Here is a 20,813-nt window from a genome sequence, read left to right on the forward strand (position 1 = left end):
ATTAAGCTTTAAGGAAGACGGCAAGGTCACGTCCTGACCGGTGCGCCCGGCCAGCTAGGCCATTTCATTGCCCGTAGTAATGCTTAAAACTGGATAAACACTATCTGCAGATCAGGTTGGAGATCGTGTGCAAAGGCGCTCGAGATGTCGTTCCTCGAACATGTTTCCGATTGTAGCAGATCTCTGTGCCAGCTTGCGTCAAACCGCACAGCTTCGCGCCCGCGGACCAAAGCTGTTCTTTCTTGTTTAGTAGTCCGGCCAGTTCTAGACTGCCCAGATTACAACTCCCAAGATCCCAAGACTCTTGGGTAATCAGCTTCAAGGGCCGTGCCTTGCTCAATATACTAGTTACGGGGGGAACCGGCGGTTCCTAGCCGGCGCTAGGTAAGGAACCCCCTTGAACCTGACCCAATTGCTTGCTTTGCCCAGCACTGCCGGCCACATAGCCAGCCCTGAGCCAAGCTTCTGTCTAGCAAGCACCCTCGAACATCCCATTTACCACATGGCAAGTGGCCTGATTCTGACGGTGGTTCGATTCCCCGCGGGAACATCGAACCACCCAGCAGTCAGAGCCAAGCTGTCGGGCCCTGAAGACGTTCGAGATATAAAGATCAAGCTTACCTCGTTCGATACCGCTATTAGTATCAGACGATATCGCGCAACCTCCATGATCGACGGTCCCTCCAGCCAACCTTTAAAGGGCTCGAATTGGTTGGTCATTACCCCGACAATTTCCGCCAAGCTGACATGACAGGTACCGCAGTAGGAGGTGGGATATCGCCCACGTTGTCGGGTGACTCAGTCTCCCTCCTTCCCTTACACCGATGGTGCCCGGCGGAACGGACTCGCTCTGGAGATGATGCAATGCCGGACTTCCAGATTCGGCAGCAGAGGCCAACTAGCATGTGAAGGTCCCATCATACAATGGCAATCAGTTTGTGTCTAAACCATGTCCACTTGATGTGTGGTACTTTTATTCGTCCTATTCTGTTGATGGGGTCGTCATTGAGCAGGGCAGCCAGGTCGTGTGCCTGTCGTTCTCCGGCATCCAGCGACTGTGCTCAGATCATGCCCTTTGCGACTCCGTCTACTCTCTCTTCCAGAGAGTCTTCCCGGAGCAAGAGCAAACTTGCTTCAGATTTTCCCACATGCCTGCACTTCTTGCAATGACACCAACGACAGTATTCTCGTCGTTTTGAAGACCCTGGCTGGCATCTTGACGAGAAACCACCATGGAATGACCAATAACCTCCCAAACTTGAAAGGGGTGATCTAGGAAGACAGCACCCTTGCCGTCTTTTCCAATCTCGAGAGACCCAAGTAAGCCCCTAGGTTGTGTGGTTCCGCTACCTCCGGCCCATATAGGTCCTGTAGTCGCTGCACCGTCACTCAAATCGCCATATGCACGGATGGTAGCTGTGTATTTGCCCGCATCGACTCCATGTAATGTGAGATCGACCAAGGTCGTATCCGGGGACACTTGCACCATGCGCGCAAGACCTCTAACTTCCCTTTGTTTGCCGTCGTCTGGCGTTACCTCAGCCTTCCCATCCTCGTGAAATGTTTCCAGAATGCAAACGGCTGAGCCTATAAATTCCGATGGAACGAGGAGTCTCAAGTCAGCAAATTGCAACATAGTCGATCCCCGCGAAGATCCCCAGCCGTCCGAAGACGAAGAAAGGGACGCGGAAGAGATCCGAGGCAGAAGCCTTCTCCCTTAAACAAGCCTTCTGGGGCATGGCATGCTGTGATGGGAGAAAAGAACTGTTCCATGCACCTACTGTTTGGGGCACCCGATCCTCTTAAAATGGCATCCCGACCTGTGGCTTCGATAGCACTCACAATGGCCGATGGAGCAGCTGCGGTTTGAGAAATGTCGATTAGCGACTGACTAACAATCTTCCTCTGCAAGTCTGTGGCTGTCATCGAAAAGAAGGCGAGAGCGTGGGTGGCATGTGCGAGGTGATTGGTGACATCAGCGATGGAGAGAGGGATGGGCGATCTTACCAGTCCCTTCAACGGTCACTAGCTGATCCTTGAGGTCTGCATCAACTTTCGTAACTCCGTCGAGGCTGTACAGCGAGTCTGAAACGGCCTTGATGCAGTGGTCACATGTCATGTGGACGTTGAAGAGGGTCTGAACGTTTCGAGTTTCATCAGCTTTAAGCACAAACTACAGCCTGAACGCCAACCACTTCACTTTTCTTCGCCCATTCTTCCTGATGTGTGAGATTCTAGGGATCCTCTCCCAACTGTTTGGACAACAGCAAACAAGGAGAAGCCCAAACCCCGGACGAAGGGTTCAAATAAAGTGGGAAGGTGAGTATACGCACCTGAAAAGGCGCCTTCACTTTCTGGTTGCTGGCAGTCATTTTGGGATCAGATTGCTGTGATTGGCGGGGTACCGCGGGCGGATTTGGCAGCTTATGGTGATGTTGCTGATTGTGTTCGCGGTGGACGTTGTGGAAATATAATGCAGTGAAGAAGACAAAAGACACAGAACCGGTCGCGGTAGCTACAGAGCGGAAAGAAGTATTGCGGAGATGTTTGATGAACATTGGCATATCACAGTAGAAGGAAACCGAGCTCAGTAGAAACAGAGACTCCGAATAAGTATCACCACGATTAACCTGGGGCCAAATCGACGAGGCCGGATTGGCTCGCGCAACTGACTAATAAGGCTGCTTTGAAATCAGGACGTATTTCTCTCCGCCGAAATTTCATTTAATAATGATTGCAATTGGTTTGACGTCAAGAAATATAATACATAGAGTTATAAGGTAGGTAAATCAGCGGTAGCCCTGGCAAATAGGTCAACTTCGAGCTGGCATTGACGGCATCGCACCTCATGGGAAATGCTGCTGCTGAGTGCATCTGATGAAGTCACACCAAATTCTCATACACAGCCAATTTACAAGTGGCTTTTGACTTTACTGCAATGGACGCCCCAACGCCCGGAGCGGAGCCCACTTTAAGCCGACTGGCCGACCCCGACCTTGCTGCTTCCAATTGATGCACGTGATCTTTCTGTACCGAACATCGAATTTTTGATTGGAGCTGGTTGACATTCTGGGGGCCCGATATCACGACAAATCGATACATCCCGACGCCATTGACGCCCTCCCTTCTGCCGCGAGTAGATATTGCCCAGATCTCTCAATCGCCAAGTTCTCAGCACACATAGTATTGGCAAAGCTAAACTGAGCGAGAGGGAAGCTCCCTCAGATCAGCAATCATGTCGCAAACAATCGGGCTGGTGAGTAGTACCTTTCCCAGCAACGTGTGGGATGATTACATTATGGCTCTTCTTCTGGGGCAAGGACACTGATACTGACGGGTTGTTCTCGAACAGACCAAGCTCGCCTACTCTCGCGTCTGGCACCACGTCTCCGCCTCAGCGCCGCACCCGACCCTGTCGACGCAGCCGGGCGTGACGCCGCCCTCGCTGGGCCGGCTGGCCTCGCGCATCGCGACCATCCTGATGGGCAAGCACAAGCCGACGTGGGACCCCTCGACGGACTGCGGCGACTACGTGGTGGTGACGGACTGCGCGGCGCTGCACGTCACGGGCCGGAAGAAGTACCAGAAGACGTACTACCGCCACTCGACGAGACCGGGCTCCCTCAAGAGCGTCACCATGGACGTGCTCATGGCCAAGTACGGCGGCGCCGAGGTCCTCCGCAAGGCCATCAGCGGCATGCTCCCCAAGAACCGCCTCCGCGACAAGCGCCTCGGCCGCCTGAAGGCCTTCGAGGGACCCGCACACCCCTACAAGAGCAACCTCATGCGCTTCGGTGGCGTCCCTGTCGGCCAGGAGGGCTGGCAGGAGGTGGCCAAGGCGATTCGGGCGTCGGACGCTCAGAGGATATGAGGAACGGACATGCTTGGGAGGGAACTGTGATGAATAAAAGGGGCTGAAGGGAGGATGGTTATGGAAGATTACAGTAAGAACCTCCCGGATCTCGAGCTGGAGATTTAAGGCTGGGTCACAATGAGAGATGACCTGACTTGTACATATATACTGTATATTCATGTGCTTTTATGCAGCATAGCTGCTGTCAAGAAACATCACTCGAGAGCTTGTAATAACAAAATAGTAAACACTGAAACCATGATCCTTGGGCAGGCCGTCGTACTTTGCGGAGAGTATGAGATCCAAACCTTGAGAGCTTGTCTTTTACTATGGTGCTTCTGAACGTGGCTGATATGCTTGCTGGCTTTGCTCGGCTGGTAGTGTCATCAGGGGAGCGGCTCCCTCGTTTTCGTATCGTTGCCCGTCATTGCTATATTTCTCCTTGGCCATTAAGCATTTACATCAACATCGGAGATATAATGAGGAATATTTAATGTTGGCTGTAACACCTTATATTGACTGCAGGATGATACCAAATCATATTCGGCCAAACTTATATAGAACGGGATACCTATAGCTATCCAGGAAACCGACAGTTCTTTGCGAGCCAGAACTCATATACTGCCATGCGTCAATATCTGTCCTTGCCATCGTATGTGATGATTCATATTGCCAAATACCAGGTAAAAGACTCCTCGACGAGGCCACAAACATATTCTCACATGTATCTATTACCGGAGATACACTAAATACGCAGCCCATAAGCTGGGCTTCTCTTAGTAGGTCATGGTCTCAAAGACGTGTCTAGATAGCTCTAATTTGTGTGCTTGCTCTTCGACCAGTGTTCATTGCCCTCCGACGTTAAGTACGATGCGGATTGGTTTGCTGGTCTTGTTCCGAATAATATACCACTTCAACCTTGGTCTCGATGTCTCTAGTGATAGGGGTAGTTTGATTTGGTGGCAGTTGAGGATTAGAAATCTCTCGATACCCTCATTGACCTTCACAGTGTGGCTTTCTGGCACTGGAGGGAGGTGAACCCTATATTGAAGGTGTGACAATCGCTGTCACACTGGAGCCCGAGAAGTAAATAGTCATTTCGTCTTCATCAGGGATGAAATCGCTCTTGCATTCGCTTTAACTAACAATATATTGCAGTAACATGAGAGGCTGATATGTATCTCAGACTTTAGGCATAATTTCGTAACACCCTCAAAGGATACATCATGACCTGTCCAATTATCGCCTTACCACCTAGCACCACTTTATAGTAAGGTCGCACGGCAGGCTATCCTGATTGGGGAAAGGGATTTGCATGTCTTAATCACGTGTGACTTCGCACTTGATAAGACCGTTTGGTCCTGATTGGGGAGCGTAGACCTCGGCGTCCTTGCCGGTATTCTTGACTCCCTTGTGCCACGACAGATCTATTGTGGTTGTTAGTATATATTTCTCATCGTATGTATAACGAAAAGGACGTAGGATCATCATTGTTGAACTTACCGATCTCGAAGTAGTGTTTGTTCGGCAATGCGTAGGAAACCGACTCTGTCTCGGGAGCGACTTCTAGGATCTTCTCGCACATGACGTACATGGTGTTCTGGACGCTGGGGCTGTTCTCCTCGGCGAAGGTCTCGAAGGTAATGGCGCGGGCGTCGTCGTAGGCCTTGTCAAAGAGAGCCAGTTTGTCCTCGACGTCCTTGACACTGCCAAACTTCTTCCATTTCCAGGCGGCGTCGACCTCGGTCGACAGGATGCGGTCCCAGGTCTCAGGCAGCGTGGTGAACTCGTCGCGCACGAAGCCGTAGAACATGGACCCGGTGCTCTTGAGCACCAGCAGACCGGCAATGCTGCTGCGGATCTCGACGCCGGCCGCCCGGGAGACGCGCGCGTGCACGTTGCGCGTGTCGTTGCCGTCGCGGTAGAAGGAGTGCGGGTGCGGCTTCCCGTCGACCAGCATGCGCGCCCAGCGGTACTTGACGATGTCGATGTTGGCCGCGGCGATGTGCGGGTACGTGTCGAGGAAGTGCTGGCCCAGCTTGGCCGCGAACAGCTCCGGCGGGCTGACGGGGAACTCCTTGGCCTTGATGTAGATGGTGTTCTTCATCGAGTCCGTCGCCACGACGGGCCCGTTGTCCGCCCGCGTGTACGAGGCGTCGATGTCGCCCTCCAGCAGGCAGCACACCAGCAGCTCCGAGGGCGTCTCGACGCCCGTCGCGGGGTCGCGCTCGCGCTTGAACACCCGGACGTTGTCCTTGCCGTAGCTTGCGGAATCTAGACGAGCCATTTCTGGTTGTGTGCTGTGATGATTCTCGGCAAGAAGACTAGGAAGTCTGCGAGAAAGGAAGAGGTAGATGCTTTGTTTTTCAAAAGACTACTTCTTGGAGACGCGTACTCGGTGGCGGCTGTACCGATGAGCCAAACGTATTGACCGCGTGTGTATGTGCGATGTCAAGCTGGCCGGGTATCTCCGATGAGCGAGTGGTGGTGGCGGCAAGAACTCAGTACTCTACAGTTGGTACAAAGGAATGACGAATGCGGATGCTACTGATGACTGTATATAATATGTAATGGGCCAACGAACAGAAAGACCTACGCAAGCATGTTCAGACGGATGGAGGGCAGCGTGATGTTATATATAAAGGCATGGTTATATGTTTCCCCATGCGAACAGAGCATCGGAGGACGCCACGAGCAGCGGCTAACCGCTAGTTACTGAAAGGAGGTACCTCCTTACTAACCTGGACATGGAGGTTCCCTCTTTTCCCTCTCCCTGTTGCGGGCAAATGGCTTTGCAGAAGGAGTCGAGCTTGGGAATTTGAGCACAGAAAACCGCTCGATGCGCGGAGGACGCCGATTGCCCCCTTCGGACTTGAGAGCTGGTGATGGTTCATGCTGCACGGCCGACCCCACTCGGCTCTGCCACCGACCAAGACTGGGATTAGGTATCTTTGTCTTGCGTCTTGACCTCCACCAGGGTTGTTGCTGAGCTTATCAGTCAAGCTTAGAACGTAATACTAGGTTACTAGGCGATGGTATTCGAATTTCGGGCAGTTTATTAAGGTTAGCCGTAGAAACCTGATACAGCCGACTTTTCCCAGCACTTCGCATGGCTCTTTCAATTCGAGCCTGGAGATATTTAAAGGCGATCAATCCCCCAAGCCATATAACAACTGGTGTAAGCAATGCCGTACCTACTGTATTTGGAGAATCAACGGCGTCGTCCAATTGCGGGGTTGTCACGCAGAGGGAAAATAAGGGTCTCAAAGAGCCGTTAATAAAGCCAAGCCTAATATCATATTGATCTGGATCTAGAGCTTGACTTCGTCGTACGACTTCTTCCTCCACATACGGACCTCCATATCTCTCATTGTTAATAAGTATTCCTAATGCCTTGAGATAAAGACAGGTGGTTCAATAGCTTCTATCGATAGTTGCCTGGCAGCTTGGTCTCCAAGTACCTACCTAAATAATTAGTGGTTTAACACTTCACTTTCTCTTACCAAGATGACCTACCTATATACTACGACTTATGCCGGTAGCCTTGGATATATGCATTGATACACTTGTGATACTGAGATGGCATGATTCCTTGGCAAGCTCTCACATGTGCCTCGCTCGTTAGCATTATGGTGTGAAGAGGGAACCAACGACTTCAACGCTACTTTTGTAGAACAGAAGATAATCACAAAGGAAAGAAGTCTTATCTGTAAACCATTGCGACTAAAATGTCCAGGACATATACCTAGTAATAGTATAATGGGCCTAACACATGCTCTTCTATATAACCTCAGTCTTTCGGCTTTGGTTTAAATAGCTGGTTCTCTGTGGCTGGGGCTTGGTAGCATGGGAATAGCTCAAGCTGTTTGGCGATATAAGATGGGTAGTCGTCTTGTATGTACAAGTATATATGTGAACATACCCCATGGCTACCAACACTATGTTGTATGCCGTTGGTGATTGACAGCACTCATGACTCCTGACTCCCCGGAAGAAAGAGCCTCGTGCATTTAGAGCCCTGTGAAACATCTGATGCTGGGTTCAAGTTACTTGTGTTGGATTGGTAGGCGACACTACTGCTGCACCTACCAATCCAGTGCCGCCCGAAAACCCCCCTGTCGCTGAATCAGCTTCGGCACTCTGTAACGCGGGCAGGCGGGCGCACTGCCTGCTCAACTGCATCAGAGACATCGGATCAATAACCAAGGTTCAATTCTGATAACCATGGCGCAAAGCTTTGCACGGATGCACTGGAAATGATATTCTGCCGTGACCCATTCTCTTCATTTCCAATATCTCTCTAGAGAGTCTTGCTGGCAATCGCCCATGTGAGGATTGCAAGGCAGCTTGGTCATCGATCGCACCTTGTTCTGGTTCTGGTTCAAAGGACACTCGTTTGGAGGATACTGGCACAAGTTGCGCGGATCCCACTTCCCACGTTCTGATACAGACCTCGCCGACTCCAGGTCCACATTCTACCTTGGTCCTTGGGTACTTCTGCAGCAACGCGAGATCCAGTTGCTGCTGCGGCCGATGTGCAACATACAATCGACCTGGCTCTGCCCTTCACCGACAAGCTGTCAGCTGGCAATCGGGGTTGTCTTAGGTACCTCTAAGGTTAGCGACACTCGATTCACGAACTTGCGACCAACCCCGACGCAGCATATCACGTCCGTACCCTTGATGTTGGCGCCATCGTACAACCGAAATCACGACGGGCATTTTTTCGAATTCCTCAGCTGTGCAAGAGCCGACATTTTCTACTACTATCGCGGCCCGCAGTAGCGCTCTGTCTGGGTTCTGATAGCAGGAAGTCGTTCCTGTGCATTCGGCAGTCGTAGACGTCGCTTCCACTTCTCTCTGCTGCCCAACTCTATTCCGCAGCTCCTCTCTCACCTTCTTGGCAATACCTGGCGAAGCTGTACACGATTGACAAATCGGGCGCGACTCTTCACCAAGCAGAAGCGCATTGGCTCTTCACCTATTGCTTTACTAGCGGGCAACAGTTTTACCTCGAACTTCGAAACGACCCCCGCGATCAAGACGACTCTCCAGAGCGAAAGGATACGCACTACCTTAGAAATCTGAGGCAGCGCTTACTCTCTGAAAAAGACATAAGGCAGAGCACTCAGAGAGCCCCTGGTTCCCGCCTTGTCTTCGAAAGCCATATGCAATCTTATATCGAATGAGCAGTCCTTGGCGAATGTCCCACATGGTGGACAGCAGGTTGGGTCTTCCACAATGCTGAGCACGTCAGCTACGCCAACCCAGAAGTCTCTGGCGCCACCACCGCCAGGTACATCAGCAGCTTCTTCAGTCGCGACGGGTCGCCCAAGTCTGGATCGCGATGGACTCCAGCCACCCTCCTCCACAAATGGTGGAAGGAACGGTGCCGGCTCTGCTTCGTCTTACGCAGCACGAGGAGGCACGTCTCTCAACCCGGCTCCGGCACCAGGAAGTTTCAGCTCGGATCTGCGAAGTCAGATAACAGCATCGAGGGCCGGCTCGCGAGCAGACGTTTATAACCTTGAGAAGTTGGAGGAGGACGATGGCTCGATAGCTGACCAGACGATCAATACGCTCAAGGAGGCACTGGGCCGGGAGATGAAGATCAAGGAAGGAAGCGAGAACCTCCTCGAAGCTTTGAACATCAAAAAGGCCAAACAAACCAAGGAGCAGCGAACTCGCGTCGAGGCAGAGCTCAACTCATCGAACCTGAGAATCAAAGATCTCAGAAATAAACTTGCGGATGCTCAGCGTCAAAAGGCCTCACCGGTTACACCGACGAGAGCGCGCAATGAGGGCCTATTGCAGAATAACGGCGTACGGTCACCCCCTAGCGCATCCCGCAGTGGCGCAGGATCAGATTATGAGGACAACACGGAGCAGTCGCCAAGCTTCGCCCTTGCTGAAATATTGCAAGCACTCGAAGTGGAAGGCCTCACTCCGGAGTTTTACGTAGGGCGTGCCAACAGCCTGGTCGATCTGTTTAAGAGGTACCCCACACTAAAATATGACTTGGTATGGTCTGTTTTTGGAGATCGGATGCAAGTGATGCTCTTAAGCGACAACCGAGAGGTTGTGGCAGCAGGTTATCGAATGATTCGGTACGCTATCTCTGACGTCTCCTCGCTCAAGAAGATCCGTAGCCTCAATACCGACTATATGGTGGTGGTATCGTTAGCCAAGGATCGGAAAGCGGACGTAGAGCGCGAACAAGCTCTCAAATTTGTACGGGCATTCCTCGACGTCAAAGACGGGATTCGAGAAATTTCTCGAGCGGTCGTCAGGACCATTGCCTCAGTTGCTGAGCATCCAGATGACAGGTTACGTCCGATTTGCATCGAAACGTTGGCAGAGATTCTCCTAAGAGATCCTGCTCTACTTGTTGCGTGTGGAGGTATTTCACCGCTGTCCGAGGCCCTATCCGAGGGAACATACAAGTCTCCTGAATCATTGGCTTCTGCCCTATTATATCTGCTGGATGCCCCTCAAACACGCAAATATCTGCGGGCGGGATACGAACTCGAAGTCATGTTCACAGTGTTCACCGATGCTTTGTTTTCCTACGAGAACGTGGTGAAACAGAACTCCAGAGCTATTGCAACCGCATTGAAATCTTGGTCGGGACTCATGACCTTGTCTATGCACAACTACAGAGCCATTGGATCTCTGGTTTCCAGCTTGATCATACCGAATCCTGCGCTGCGTGAGACGGTGATAGATTTGCTCTTTTCCCTCCTTCGCATTAAACCTCCTGCCTGGGCGACATCGTTCCTTGCTGGGAGGCGCCTAACGACATATGGCAGAGTAGCAACCTTGAAATCAACCACCGTGGCCAAGGGGGACTCCATGTGTGAAGATGAGGGTGCCGAACAAAACTTTGTGGAGCACTACACTGCACTGCTGTTGGCTATTCTAGTCAAAGCTGGAATGATGCCCAACTTACTGCAGGTCGCTCAGGATAATGGGAACCCCCCGTTGAAGAGAAAGACGACACTCCTGATTGGCGAGGTCCTCAAACTTGCAAGTCGCTTGCTACCACCGGAGTGGAGTAGTGAACTACAATTATTGCCAGAGCTGTTCTCTGCGGCTGTCGAGTTCAAGCAGGATAACCGCTTTAACGCTACGGGTGTCGTTTACCAGATCAGCAGTGTGAGTAGGACACTCTACCGGTCGTCGCCAACGAATTTCTCTCAAGGCAATATGTCGTTGAGGAGCACAAATGAGCAGCATGGTTCAGTCGAGGACGGACCAAAAAGTAACACCTCGCTGAATACCGACGATGCTACATTCCGCCAGCTACTCATTGACTCTGGAGTGCTGGGCAGTTCCAATCCGTTGAAGTGGAACTGGGATGTTGTCTACGCATAATTGAAGGGCCCTTAACGAACGGAAAGCGGCTCGAGGAAGCAATCAAAGCCTCAAAATTCGTAAAGAGGGTGATGAGTTTCTACAGACCTTTCAAGTATAGGTTCTCTGCCTACAGAAGCACCCGTACTACACAGAAATATGTTCGGGTCGGCTGTGCTCTGATGCACACGTTGATGCAAACCCCTGAAGGATTACGATATCTGGCCGACAACAAGCTCCTGAGACAAATTGCCGAGTGCATGGCTCAGTGCGACCCTGTAAGTGCTTCTCCAGCCTGACCAAGCCACTGTAACAATCTACTAACTACTGAAAAGACCAGTGGCCTCACTGCACAGTACCCAATGTTTGCGAAAGACAATCTAACCGACACCCTTTGCTCAGGGTACTTCCCAATGTTAGGAGTGTTAAGTGGTGATACAAAGGGGCTGCAGCTGCTTGAACGATGGCGCATTTTCAACATGATGTACCATATTGTTGATTTGAAGCAACGGCCAGACTTGATCAAGGTTCTATTAACCAACTTTGACTACAGTCTCCAGGGTCATCCTCGGGTGCTCTTGTCCAAGGCGTTGACGGCTGGCACAAAAGACATGCGAATTCATGCCACCAATGTGCTGCGAAAATATGCCATCAAACAGCGAGTCACCCCATCGGGACAGATTGTTTCAGACTCTAAATGGGCCATTCAGCTTTTGGTAACGCAGCTTTATGATCCCGAGGTTGAAGTGTGTGCTACTGCAGTCAAGATTCTCGAGAAAGCATGCAACAGCAAGCATCTACTTGAGTACATTGTGGAGTGTCGACCAGCGCTAGATCACCTCGGCGAGATAGGTGCTCCCTTACTCTTACGGTTCTTGTCTACTTCGATTGGATACCATTATCTTGATGGCCTTGACTACATCAGCAATGAGATGGACGATTGGTTCCTCGGTCGTAATGACTCTTACGTTAGTCTTATTGAAACCAGTCTTGCCAGGTCATTTCTGGAGAACCCAGACGACCAGCCTCATCGCTTGAGCATCTACGAGGATGAAATGGAGGCAGACCATGATAGCCATGTACCACCTCATTTCTATCGCGAACTGACACGGACAAAGGAAGGATGCAGGCTCCTGGAAGACAAGGGGCATTTTGAAGAGTTTGCGTCTACAATACGAGACTATGGCATGCAGGCTGAGGACCCTGAGACGCTCACCAAAGTCAAAGGATGCATGTGGGCTGTTGGCAACGTAGGGTCCATGGAACTCGGAGCCCCTTTCCTAGAGTCGACGGACGTCGTGGAACACATTGTCAAGATTGCCGAGACGCATGAGGTGATGAGTTTGCGAGGAACGGCCTTCTTTGTACTCGGGTTGATTTCTCGGTCCATGCATGGGTTGGAGATTCTGTCCGAGCTCGGATGGGATTCCAATACGTCGCCCCTTGGTACATCCCTTGGTTTCTGCTTACCGAAAGACCTCTCCAAATTCCTCTCTTTTGAGCCCTGGAAACACGAGACGGCTTCCTCCGTGGTTCTGCCCGATACACAGAAGACCATTGTGCAATCGCCGCCCGCTGTTATGAAGGACCCTGATGAGACCAATCAGAGAGTCCTAGAGCTCATGATTGAGTTGGGCAATATGGTGCTGTACAAGAAGGCGAAGCAGGAGTTGTTCACTCTGAGGCAAAAGAAAATACCCGGCTTTCGGCAGCCGACACTCTTCAAGCGAGTTTACTCGCTGCTCGAGAACCACCATTACCGCCTGGGCGATCGTCATATGATCATCGAGCTGTTTGACAAGAGTGTCCTGAGGAACATAGTCTATGGGGACGAAAGCGAGGACGAGGTGGAAAGTAGTAGTTCTGGCGATGAACAGAAGACGGAGCGTCAGAGGAGCATCAGTGACCCTGCCGAACTCGAGAGAGACTTTATTGCGACACAAAAGTTTTCCATCTAAGGTCGTAGGTCACTTTTATTATATCGATTTTGGATACTGGCGGAAATCCCAATGGTGATGCAGTAGTTTTTTTCATGGGGGATCCCCAAGGGCATTTGGGAAATGGAAGTCATTGGGGTTGCATAGTGCCGCTGGAGTTGCCCAGGGAGAGCAGCAGGCGTTGGCTTTGGCAGTTTGTGATTATCTGTGTGTATATTACTCGATCAAGCAGCATTCAAAGGACGGCACAGGGCGTAGATGGTACTCCGGAATGGTACCTTGGGCGAAAAAAGCAATGTGGGTTGGGCGTTGGTATGGGGTGGTTTTGGAGGGTGACATTATTATGTTACTGTTAACTGCTTGCAACTTCTTCTGGGCTCCAAGGTGATGACGAGACTGCCGCCAGTGTGAGAGTGAATGTTTCTTATGTAAGGGTAATGTTACCTGGAAGCTAGTAAGCCTTGAGTGTTCCTGCCCACATGGCCCTAAAGAGGTAGTTGATTCTCAAGCGCTGGATAACATGACGACACTTGTGACACACTACTTTATCCTTTTACAGTGGCAGAAACACCCTATTTCCGTATGCCCCACCAATCCCCGCTATAGGCGTCCTAAGGAGCGACATCGTACCATTGGTTCACCCTCGAGCGTGTGCTAAGGGTCCAAGATAGTTGGCTGAAGGCAAGGACGGTGGATTGTCGACTTCGATATCGGGGTTGTTAGGGGCACTCGAAGTGTACACCAATCCTGGAAACATCCGACGGGGGCTTGCGGGACAGTCGCTCCTTTGAAACCTACAGAGCTCAACCATCCGTGACAACTTCCCTCCGTACCCCATTTGGAATATTGGACCAGTCATCACTTACCGATTACTTGCATCTCGATAATCGGGATTGTTGAAGCAGACCATTTACCCGTCATCTTCCATTTCGGGGCACAGCTATTCGAGAAGATTATTGTGCATTCGCATTGCCATGAGTATGAGTAACACGCAGCTTCCGCCGGCGAGCTCGCACAACCCGGAACTTCGGGGCCGGGTCTTGTTGGTGGCTGGCTCGGACAGTTCGGGTGGCGCGTAAGTTATTGTCCCCTTTGCGGATAAACACCCCGATGTTTGCTCTCTAAGGTTACACAGCTTGAGCATATCGGACCTCGGGTCGATTCAGGGTAGGGTTGGCTAAGACGCAATCTAGGGGTCTCGAGGCCGATCAGAAAGTCTTGGCAGCTCATGGCTGCTATGCCATGACAGCCACAACCGCATTGACTGCACAGAACACGTTGGGGGTAGACGAAATCCATCATGTTCCGGCTCAGTTTGTGAAGAAACAGATCGATGCTGTGTTCAAGGACATCAAACCCGATGTCATCAAGACCGGTGAGTCTTCTCTCTGAAACTCGATGGTCGTGATGGGAGTCCGGCCTCTAACTTCTATGGGCGGCTCAGGCATGTTGGCCTCATCCGAGATTATTGGAATGGTAGCGAAGGCTTTCGCAGATTACGATGTGAACAGATTGGTTCTGGACCCGGTAGGTCAATTGAATGACTTTACATCATAGAGCAAAGCATCACTTGCTGCATGCTAACGAAGAGTCCAGGTCATGGTGGCAACCACGGGCGCGCCACTTCTCCCCACAGAGGCAGTCGATGACTTGCGGGACCTTTTGCTGCCCCAGACTTTCATGGTTACTCCTAACATCCCCGAGGCGAGGAAACTCCTGACCGTATCCGGAGTGGAACCCCCGGAGGTCCAAAACGTCGATGACCTGGAGGAACTGGGCCAACGTCTCCTTCAGTTGGGCCCGGACTGGGTCTTGGTCAAGGGTGGCCACACGCCGTTTAAAGGGGATGGCACAGTGGCCCAGACGGAGGAGGAGAAGGAGCTGGTGTACGACGTGCTCGTCGGTGCAGACAGCGTGACGCGGATCAAGGGCGCCTACCAAAAGTCCAAGAACACTCACGGGACAGGCTGCTCACTCGCGTCGGCCGTGGCGGCGAACCTATCGATGGGACTTGAGCCTATACGGGCTGTTAAGGCCGCCTGTGCGTACGTCGAGGCAGCTATCCGATCTGCGCCTGGCTATGGAGAGGGCAACGGTCCCTTGAACCACTTCCACTCCATGTACACCCTACCGTTTGCGCCGTGAGTATCCTGCTCTCCTTGCCTTTGCTGTGCTGTGGCAACAAACAAGCAAAGTGAGAGAAAACTAGTAAGGCCGATGGGCTGCTAATACTATACAGGGACCGTTTTGTCGACTACCTCCTAGATCGACCCGACGTGGCCCCCGTGTGGCATAAGTTTGTCAACCATCCGTTTGTCCTCGCCATGGGGAGCGGCGAACTCCCCTCGAGTCGTTCAAGAACTACCTGATCCAGGACTACTTGTATCTTGTCCATTTCGCGCGAGCCAATGCGCTGGCTTCATACAAGGCGAAGAGTATGGAAGATATAGCAGCGGTAGGCACCTACTCTCGGAACACAAAAGATGGTATTTACTGATCACGAAAGCCAATCTAGGGGGCCAAAATCGTGACACACATCAACACCGAGATGAGCCTACACCTCGACTACTGCGCTTCTTTTGGCATCTCCAAGGAGCAGATTGAGGCCACCGAGGAGCATCAGGCCTGCACGGCGTACACGCGGTACGTGCTGGACGTGGGCATGTCGTCGGACTGGCTGGCCCTGCAGGTGGCCCTGGCCCCTTGCCTGCTCGGCTACGGCGCCATCGGCCAGGCCCTCCACGACGAGAAAAACCAAAAGACCAAACGCGAGGGTAACACGTACTACAAGTGGATCTGCAACTACGTCGCCGAGGATTTTGTTGAGGCGGTAAGGACGGGCCGTGCGCTCATGGAGAGGCATGCCAGCGGGTTGAACTTGGGGCAGGTGGAGGAGCTGGTCAAGATCTTTATACACGGTACCAAGGTGAGTTGCGTATTTCCCGGAATCCCGATGTGAGAGATTTGGCGGCGTCGGAGACGAGCGAGCGAGATATATAGATACTGACCTGATGGGCGTGGTGGTAGATGGAGATTGGATTCTGGGAGATGTTCCCTTCCGCATAAGTGTCCGCAGATCCGCAGGGACTAGGTTAGAAACGGTCTCTTTAGGGTCAATGGGGACATCCGCATGATATGGAGTAGGAGGGCCCTTATTCTGATATTTTCGACATCAACCAGCGAGCACGTCGGGGTGTTGGCGGGCAGCAATGTTTTGATTTTTGGCCCAATAACGCGTAAATAAATACATGCACACCTGCACACATCCGTCAACCAATACTTAGGCATTTCATTACCGAGATCGTACCTCTTTCTACAGGTCGTAGATAAAAGTAGGCAGAAGGCAGTGTTTGCTCTTGCGGCCACCGAAAACAGCGACTTTGCTTCCTTTCCGCTCACCGATCATACAAGTATCCATCAAATGCCTGCTTGCTAGTGGGCGGCTACTGTGTGTGTGTTTTATTTTTATTTTTCATCGACTCGCCCCTAAACCCACTAGAAAAAGTCGCCTGGCGAGCCTGGCAATGCCGACTTGAAGCCAGTGCAGGTGGGGTGCTGGGAGCTCAGGAATCTGTTTCCACCGGAGCTTATCTTGGGTTGGACTAGTTTAGCAATCAGGGACTCGTGCATGTGCCCCACTCTCTTGACTAGCTAGACCACGATTGGACCTGCCTAACTTTGCTAACTGAAAGGAATGGCAGAAAAAAAAATCTGGTAAGCAGCGATTGCCTAATTTTTTTTCCCTCTTCCCTGTCTTTTTGTCGCTGCTCAACTAATCTCCGTTGGCTTCATCAAAACCCAACTCCCATCATCCATCTCCATCACCTTTTTTGTGTGACTTTCCTCTTTCTCCTCTCACGCATCTTCTCTTTCTTAAGAAAAGTCCATCAGGTTTTTCGGTCTCTACCCTACTTCGTCTGCATCAAAACGTGTCGCAGATTTAATCGCAGATCCGAAACAACTTGAATCCCCCCAAACATCAAAACACAAGAAAGCACATAATAATCCGATTGCGCTGAGCGTCAATACCATCCTCCAAACAAACACACACATACACGCTTCACGCAAAATACCCAACTCCGTCAACATGTCTTACGGCGGCGGCGGCTACGGCGGTGGTGGTGGCGGTGGTGGTGGCTACGGCGGCGGCGGTGGTCGCGGCGGTGGTGATCGCTACGGTTCTCGCGGCGGCGGCAGCGGTGGTGGCTATGGGTATGTCTTGCTTCCTTCCTCTCTTTACCTTGCATTTCCGTGTTTACTCACGTTTGACGCGAGTAATGGTGGGACCTGGCCATTGCGACACGCTGAAGATCCGCTTGGCTCCCACTTCATTTGTATTCAACATGTCCATGTTCATTGCTGACTTTCATCAATTTAGTGATAGCAACGGCTACTCCAATGGCGGCGGCGGCGGCTATGGTGGTGGTGGCTACGGCGGCGGCGGCGGTGGTGGTGACAGAATGTCCAACCTCGGCGCCGGTTTACAGAAGCAGAGCTGGGGTGAGTTAACCTACTACTCGATTCCTTGCCTATGCACATATTGACATGCAAAACCTACAGATCTTAGCACTATGCCCAAGTTCGAGAAGTCTTTCTACAAGGAGGACGAGGCTGTTGCCAACCGCTCGCAAGCAGATATCGACCGGTTCCGACGCGACCACCAGGTCACTGTCGCCGGAAGCAACATTCCCACACCTGTCGAGACCTTCGACGAGGCTGGTTTCCCTAGATACGTTATGGATGAAGTGAAGGCGCAAGGCTTCCCTGCCCCCACCGCTATTCAATCGCAGGGTTGGCCCATGGCTCTCTCTGGACGCGATGTCGTTGGTATTGCTGAGACCGGTTCCGGAAAGACTCTTACGTACTGTCTCCCTGCCATCGTTCACATCAACGCCCAACCTCTTTTGGCACCTGGTGATGGCCCTATTGTCTTGATCCTGGCTCCTACCCGTGAGCTGGCTGTTCAGATTCAGCAGGAGATTTCCAAGTTCGGTCGCTCTTCTCGCATCCGAAACACTTGCGTCTACGGTGGTGTGCCTCGTGGTCCCCAGATCCGCGACCTTTCTAAGGGTGTCGAGGTCTGCATTGCCACTCCCGGCCGTCTGATCGATATGTTGGAAGGTGGCAAGACCAACCTGCGCCGCGTTACCTACCTCGTCCTGGACGAGGCCGACCGCATGTTGGACATGGGTTTCGAGCCCCAGATTCGCAAGATTGTCAGCCAGATTCGACCTGATCGTCAAACCCTTATGTGGTCCGCTACCTGGCCCAAGGAGGTTCGCGCTCTGGCTTCCGAGTTCCAGACCGACTTCATCCAAGTCAACATTGGTTCCATGGATCTCTCTGCTAACCACCGCATCACTCAAATCGTTGAGGTTGTTTCAGAGGGCGAGAAGCGTGAAAAGATGATCAAACATCTCGAGAAGATCATGGACGATAAGGCTAATAAGTGTCTCCTCTTCGTCGGCACCAAGCGTGTTGCTGACGACATCACCCGATTCCTTCGCCAAGACGGCTGGCCAGCACTTTGTACGTCTCTCTTCCCACTTGTTGCGATCTACTTCCACTAACATTGTTCCAGCTATCCACGGTGACAAGCAACAAAATGAGCGTGATTGGGTCCTTGACCAGTTCAAGACCGGCAAAAGCCCCATCATGGTGGCCACCGATGTGGCTTCGCGTGGTATTGGTATGATAATCTCCCCCCCCCCCTCCCCTCCCCTCGTAGCAACTTCCAGCAGTGTTATATTCGCTGTGCTTTACTCTCATGTATGTCTAGGGGCTTTCTCGATTGCGCTGCACTTGCCTGACCTCTTCGTGCTCCGCGGTTCTCCTACACTATGGGTGACTGGGATTCATGATATGACCGCCATTGCGCTGTTATACATGGGTTTCGTTCTTGTACCTCTTGCTTTCTTCAAGGTACAAGCGCGGAATTGTTGGCATTCCTTGATTCTGTCAAGCTGTCGTAAACCAAAAATTCCTAAACTCCCTGAGGACCCGGGCCGTATTGAATCTGCTCCAAGCCTGGCATTTAGCATGTTGTCGCAACAGACAGTCCCCTTTCTCCCAGGAGAAAAAGCACGGAACTATATACTTAGACACAACCAGTCTTTGGGAGTGCTACACATCCCCTTGCTATGATGACGCTAACCTATGCAATTAAGATGTGCGCAACATCACTCACGTGATCAACTATGACTACCCAAACAACTCGGAGGACTACATTCACCGTATCGGCCGTACTGGTCGTGCCGGTCAAACAGGCACGGCCATCACCCTGTTCACTACTGACAGTGAGTTGCCCTCTCCAACACCTTCACAATCGCACCTTTACTAACAGAATACAGACTCGAAGCAGGCTCGTGACTTGGTCAATGTTTTGACGGAAGCAAAGCAGCAAATTGACCCTAAGCTCGCTGAGATGGCTCGGTACGGTGGCGGCGGTGGCGGTCGCTTCGGCGGTGGTCGCGGCTGGGGAGGTGGCCGTGGCGGTAGAGGTAAGCTTTCATTCCCCTCAACGAGATTCCTTTGTCGACCATCAGTCTCGTACTGACGTAACACTCAGGTCATCGTGGCGGCGGACACACCGGTGCTAACGATATGCCTCTAGGAAACCGAAGATGGTAAATCTTTGATGCCATCACGGTACATTAATCCGTAAACTGCACCCGCAAGCAGATATGTGAACTGCTTCTCCATTTCACGTTCGCAGAAGAAACGGCAAAAAAGTTGGCGTCGAGGATAGAGGTTTTGGTTTTGCTTGCTCTTAGACATGGGTAAAGTACCTCCTTTGCATCAGTGTGTATCTCTTTGCTGAGATGAGACTCCGAGTCACAACGTACTCGGTAAGTCTTCACGTTGCATCGTAGAGGCACGAGGATTTCAGCGTCTTTTCTTTTCTGTTTTTTTCTGGCCCTCCCTTTTTAGATTGCGAGGACACGACAGCTTGCACTAAGCGGCAATGCCACGGAAGCATTGTCTGGGGACGCTCGAGAGACCTGAAGCTTCCGAGGCTTTGGCTCTTACTGACCCAAGCTTATGACCAAGATCAGGCTATAATCAGTCTACTCGCCTATCGAGTAGACCGAAGGCTTTGTACAACACCAGAAATCCTAGCCTGAACCGAGTTCCATGTGTTGATGTAGATATTTCCTGGCTGGCTTAGCTTCTGATCTGACGAAGGCATGCTCACAGGACAGATAGCATAGCATAGTTAAGAACAATAACTGTAAAATAAAATGAAGTAACTATCGTCGTGAACACTGGCATTGGTGTCCCCGTCATTAAAACTGACACTTGGCTGAAATAGAGGAAAAGAAAGATTACATGTTGATCAAGCCATAATCGTTATATTATTCTGAATAGCGACTAGAACGTCGGAAACACTAAGAGGTTAAAACCGAAGCATCCCAGTATTCTCTCAATAAACTGTCGCTGTGGAAAAAGCAATTCTCCTTCCTCTTAATATACAACCAGGAAGAAGCACTCCTAAACCCATCTATACATCATCAATCAACCCATTCGCACTACTCCGACCATTTGAATGCTGATGGTAACATCGGACACTTCACCAAAAAATACCCTCTTAGACAAATGGACCGCAACACGTTAATGGTTTCCTACTTCTGTCTCCCCCACCTCATTCCCACCGCTCTCTTCTCCTAGAA

General features: G+C 51.5%; 7 protein-coding genes across 7 annotated transcripts; 5 read left to right on the forward strand and 2 right to left on the reverse strand.

Moving 5' to 3' along the window:
* Positions 1-1,087: 1,087 nt before the first annotated feature.
* On the reverse strand, positions 1,088-2,193 carry PG994_003729 (Cu-Zn superoxide dismutase-like protein; the record flags this gene model as incomplete). Its single annotated transcript, XM_066855138.1, has 3 exons — positions 2,008-2,193; positions 1,782-1,859; positions 1,088-1,587 (listed from the first exon to the last, which is right to left on the reverse strand). Exons 1-3 carry the CDS (start codon positions 2,117-2,119, stop codon positions 1,088-1,090), a joined length of 690 nt encoding a protein of 229 aa, XP_066719416.1. The 5' UTR covers positions 2,120-2,193.
* Positions 2,194-3,235: 1,042 nt separating this feature from the next.
* PG994_003730 (mitochondrial 54S ribosomal protein uL13m) lies at positions 3,236-3,871 on the forward strand (the record flags this gene model as incomplete). Its single annotated transcript, XM_066855139.1, has 2 exons — positions 3,236-3,256; positions 3,353-3,871. 2 exons carry the CDS (start codon positions 3,236-3,238, stop codon positions 3,869-3,871), a joined length of 540 nt encoding a protein of 179 aa, XP_066719417.1.
* A 1,302-nt stretch (positions 3,872-5,173) lies between these two features.
* On the reverse strand, positions 5,174-6,140 carry PG994_003731 (uncharacterized protein; the record flags this gene model as incomplete). Its single annotated transcript, XM_066855140.1, has 2 exons — positions 5,174-5,280; positions 5,357-6,140. The coding sequence occupies 2 exons, from the start codon at positions 6,138-6,140 to the stop codon at positions 5,174-5,176; spliced, it is 891 nt and encodes a 296-aa protein (XP_066719418.1).
* A 2,954-nt stretch (positions 6,141-9,094) lies between these two features.
* Positions 9,095-11,227, forward strand: PG994_003732 (cytosolic regulator Pianissimo; the record flags this gene model as incomplete). Its single annotated transcript, XM_066855141.1, has 1 exon — positions 9,095-11,227. The coding sequence occupies one exon, from the start codon at positions 9,095-9,097 to the stop codon at positions 11,225-11,227; it is 2,133 nt and encodes a 710-aa protein (XP_066719419.1).
* Positions 11,228-11,685: 458 nt separating this feature from the next.
* On the forward strand, positions 11,686-13,164 carry PG994_003733 (cytosolic regulator Pianissimo; the record flags this gene model as incomplete). Its single annotated transcript, XM_066855142.1, has 1 exon — positions 11,686-13,164. One exon carries the CDS (start codon positions 11,686-11,688, stop codon positions 13,162-13,164), a length of 1,479 nt encoding a protein of 492 aa, XP_066719420.1.
* A 953-nt stretch (positions 13,165-14,117) lies between these two features.
* On the forward strand, positions 14,118-16,102 carry PG994_003734 (thiamine biosynthesis protein (thi-4) protein; the record flags this gene model as incomplete). The annotated part of the gene is made up of 7 exons (XM_066855143.1): positions 14,118-14,218; positions 14,337-14,518; positions 14,588-14,670; positions 14,740-15,284; positions 15,383-15,428; positions 15,518-15,598; positions 15,659-16,102. 7 exons carry the CDS (start codon positions 14,118-14,120, stop codon positions 16,100-16,102), a joined length of 1,482 nt encoding a protein of 493 aa, XP_066719421.1.
* A 1,128-nt stretch (positions 16,103-17,230) lies between these two features.
* Positions 17,231-19,773, forward strand: PG994_003735 (ATP-dependent RNA helicase dbp2; the record flags this gene model as incomplete). The annotated part of the gene is made up of 7 exons (XM_066855144.1): positions 17,231-17,355; positions 17,522-17,643; positions 17,704-18,672; positions 18,725-18,832; positions 19,311-19,439; positions 19,494-19,643; positions 19,712-19,773. 7 exons carry the CDS (start codon positions 17,231-17,233, stop codon positions 19,771-19,773), a joined length of 1,665 nt encoding a protein of 554 aa, XP_066719422.1.
* Between the last annotated feature and the right edge of the window lie 1,040 nt (positions 19,774-20,813).

The sequence above is a fragment of the Apiospora phragmitis genome (assembly GCF_038363925.1).
Source record: "Apiospora phragmitis strain CBS 135458 chromosome Unknown utg000004l:1.0-3135199.0:1.0-3139288.0, whole genome shotgun sequence".
NCBI lineage: Eukaryota > Fungi > Ascomycota > Sordariomycetes > Amphisphaeriales > Apiosporaceae > Apiospora > Apiospora phragmitis.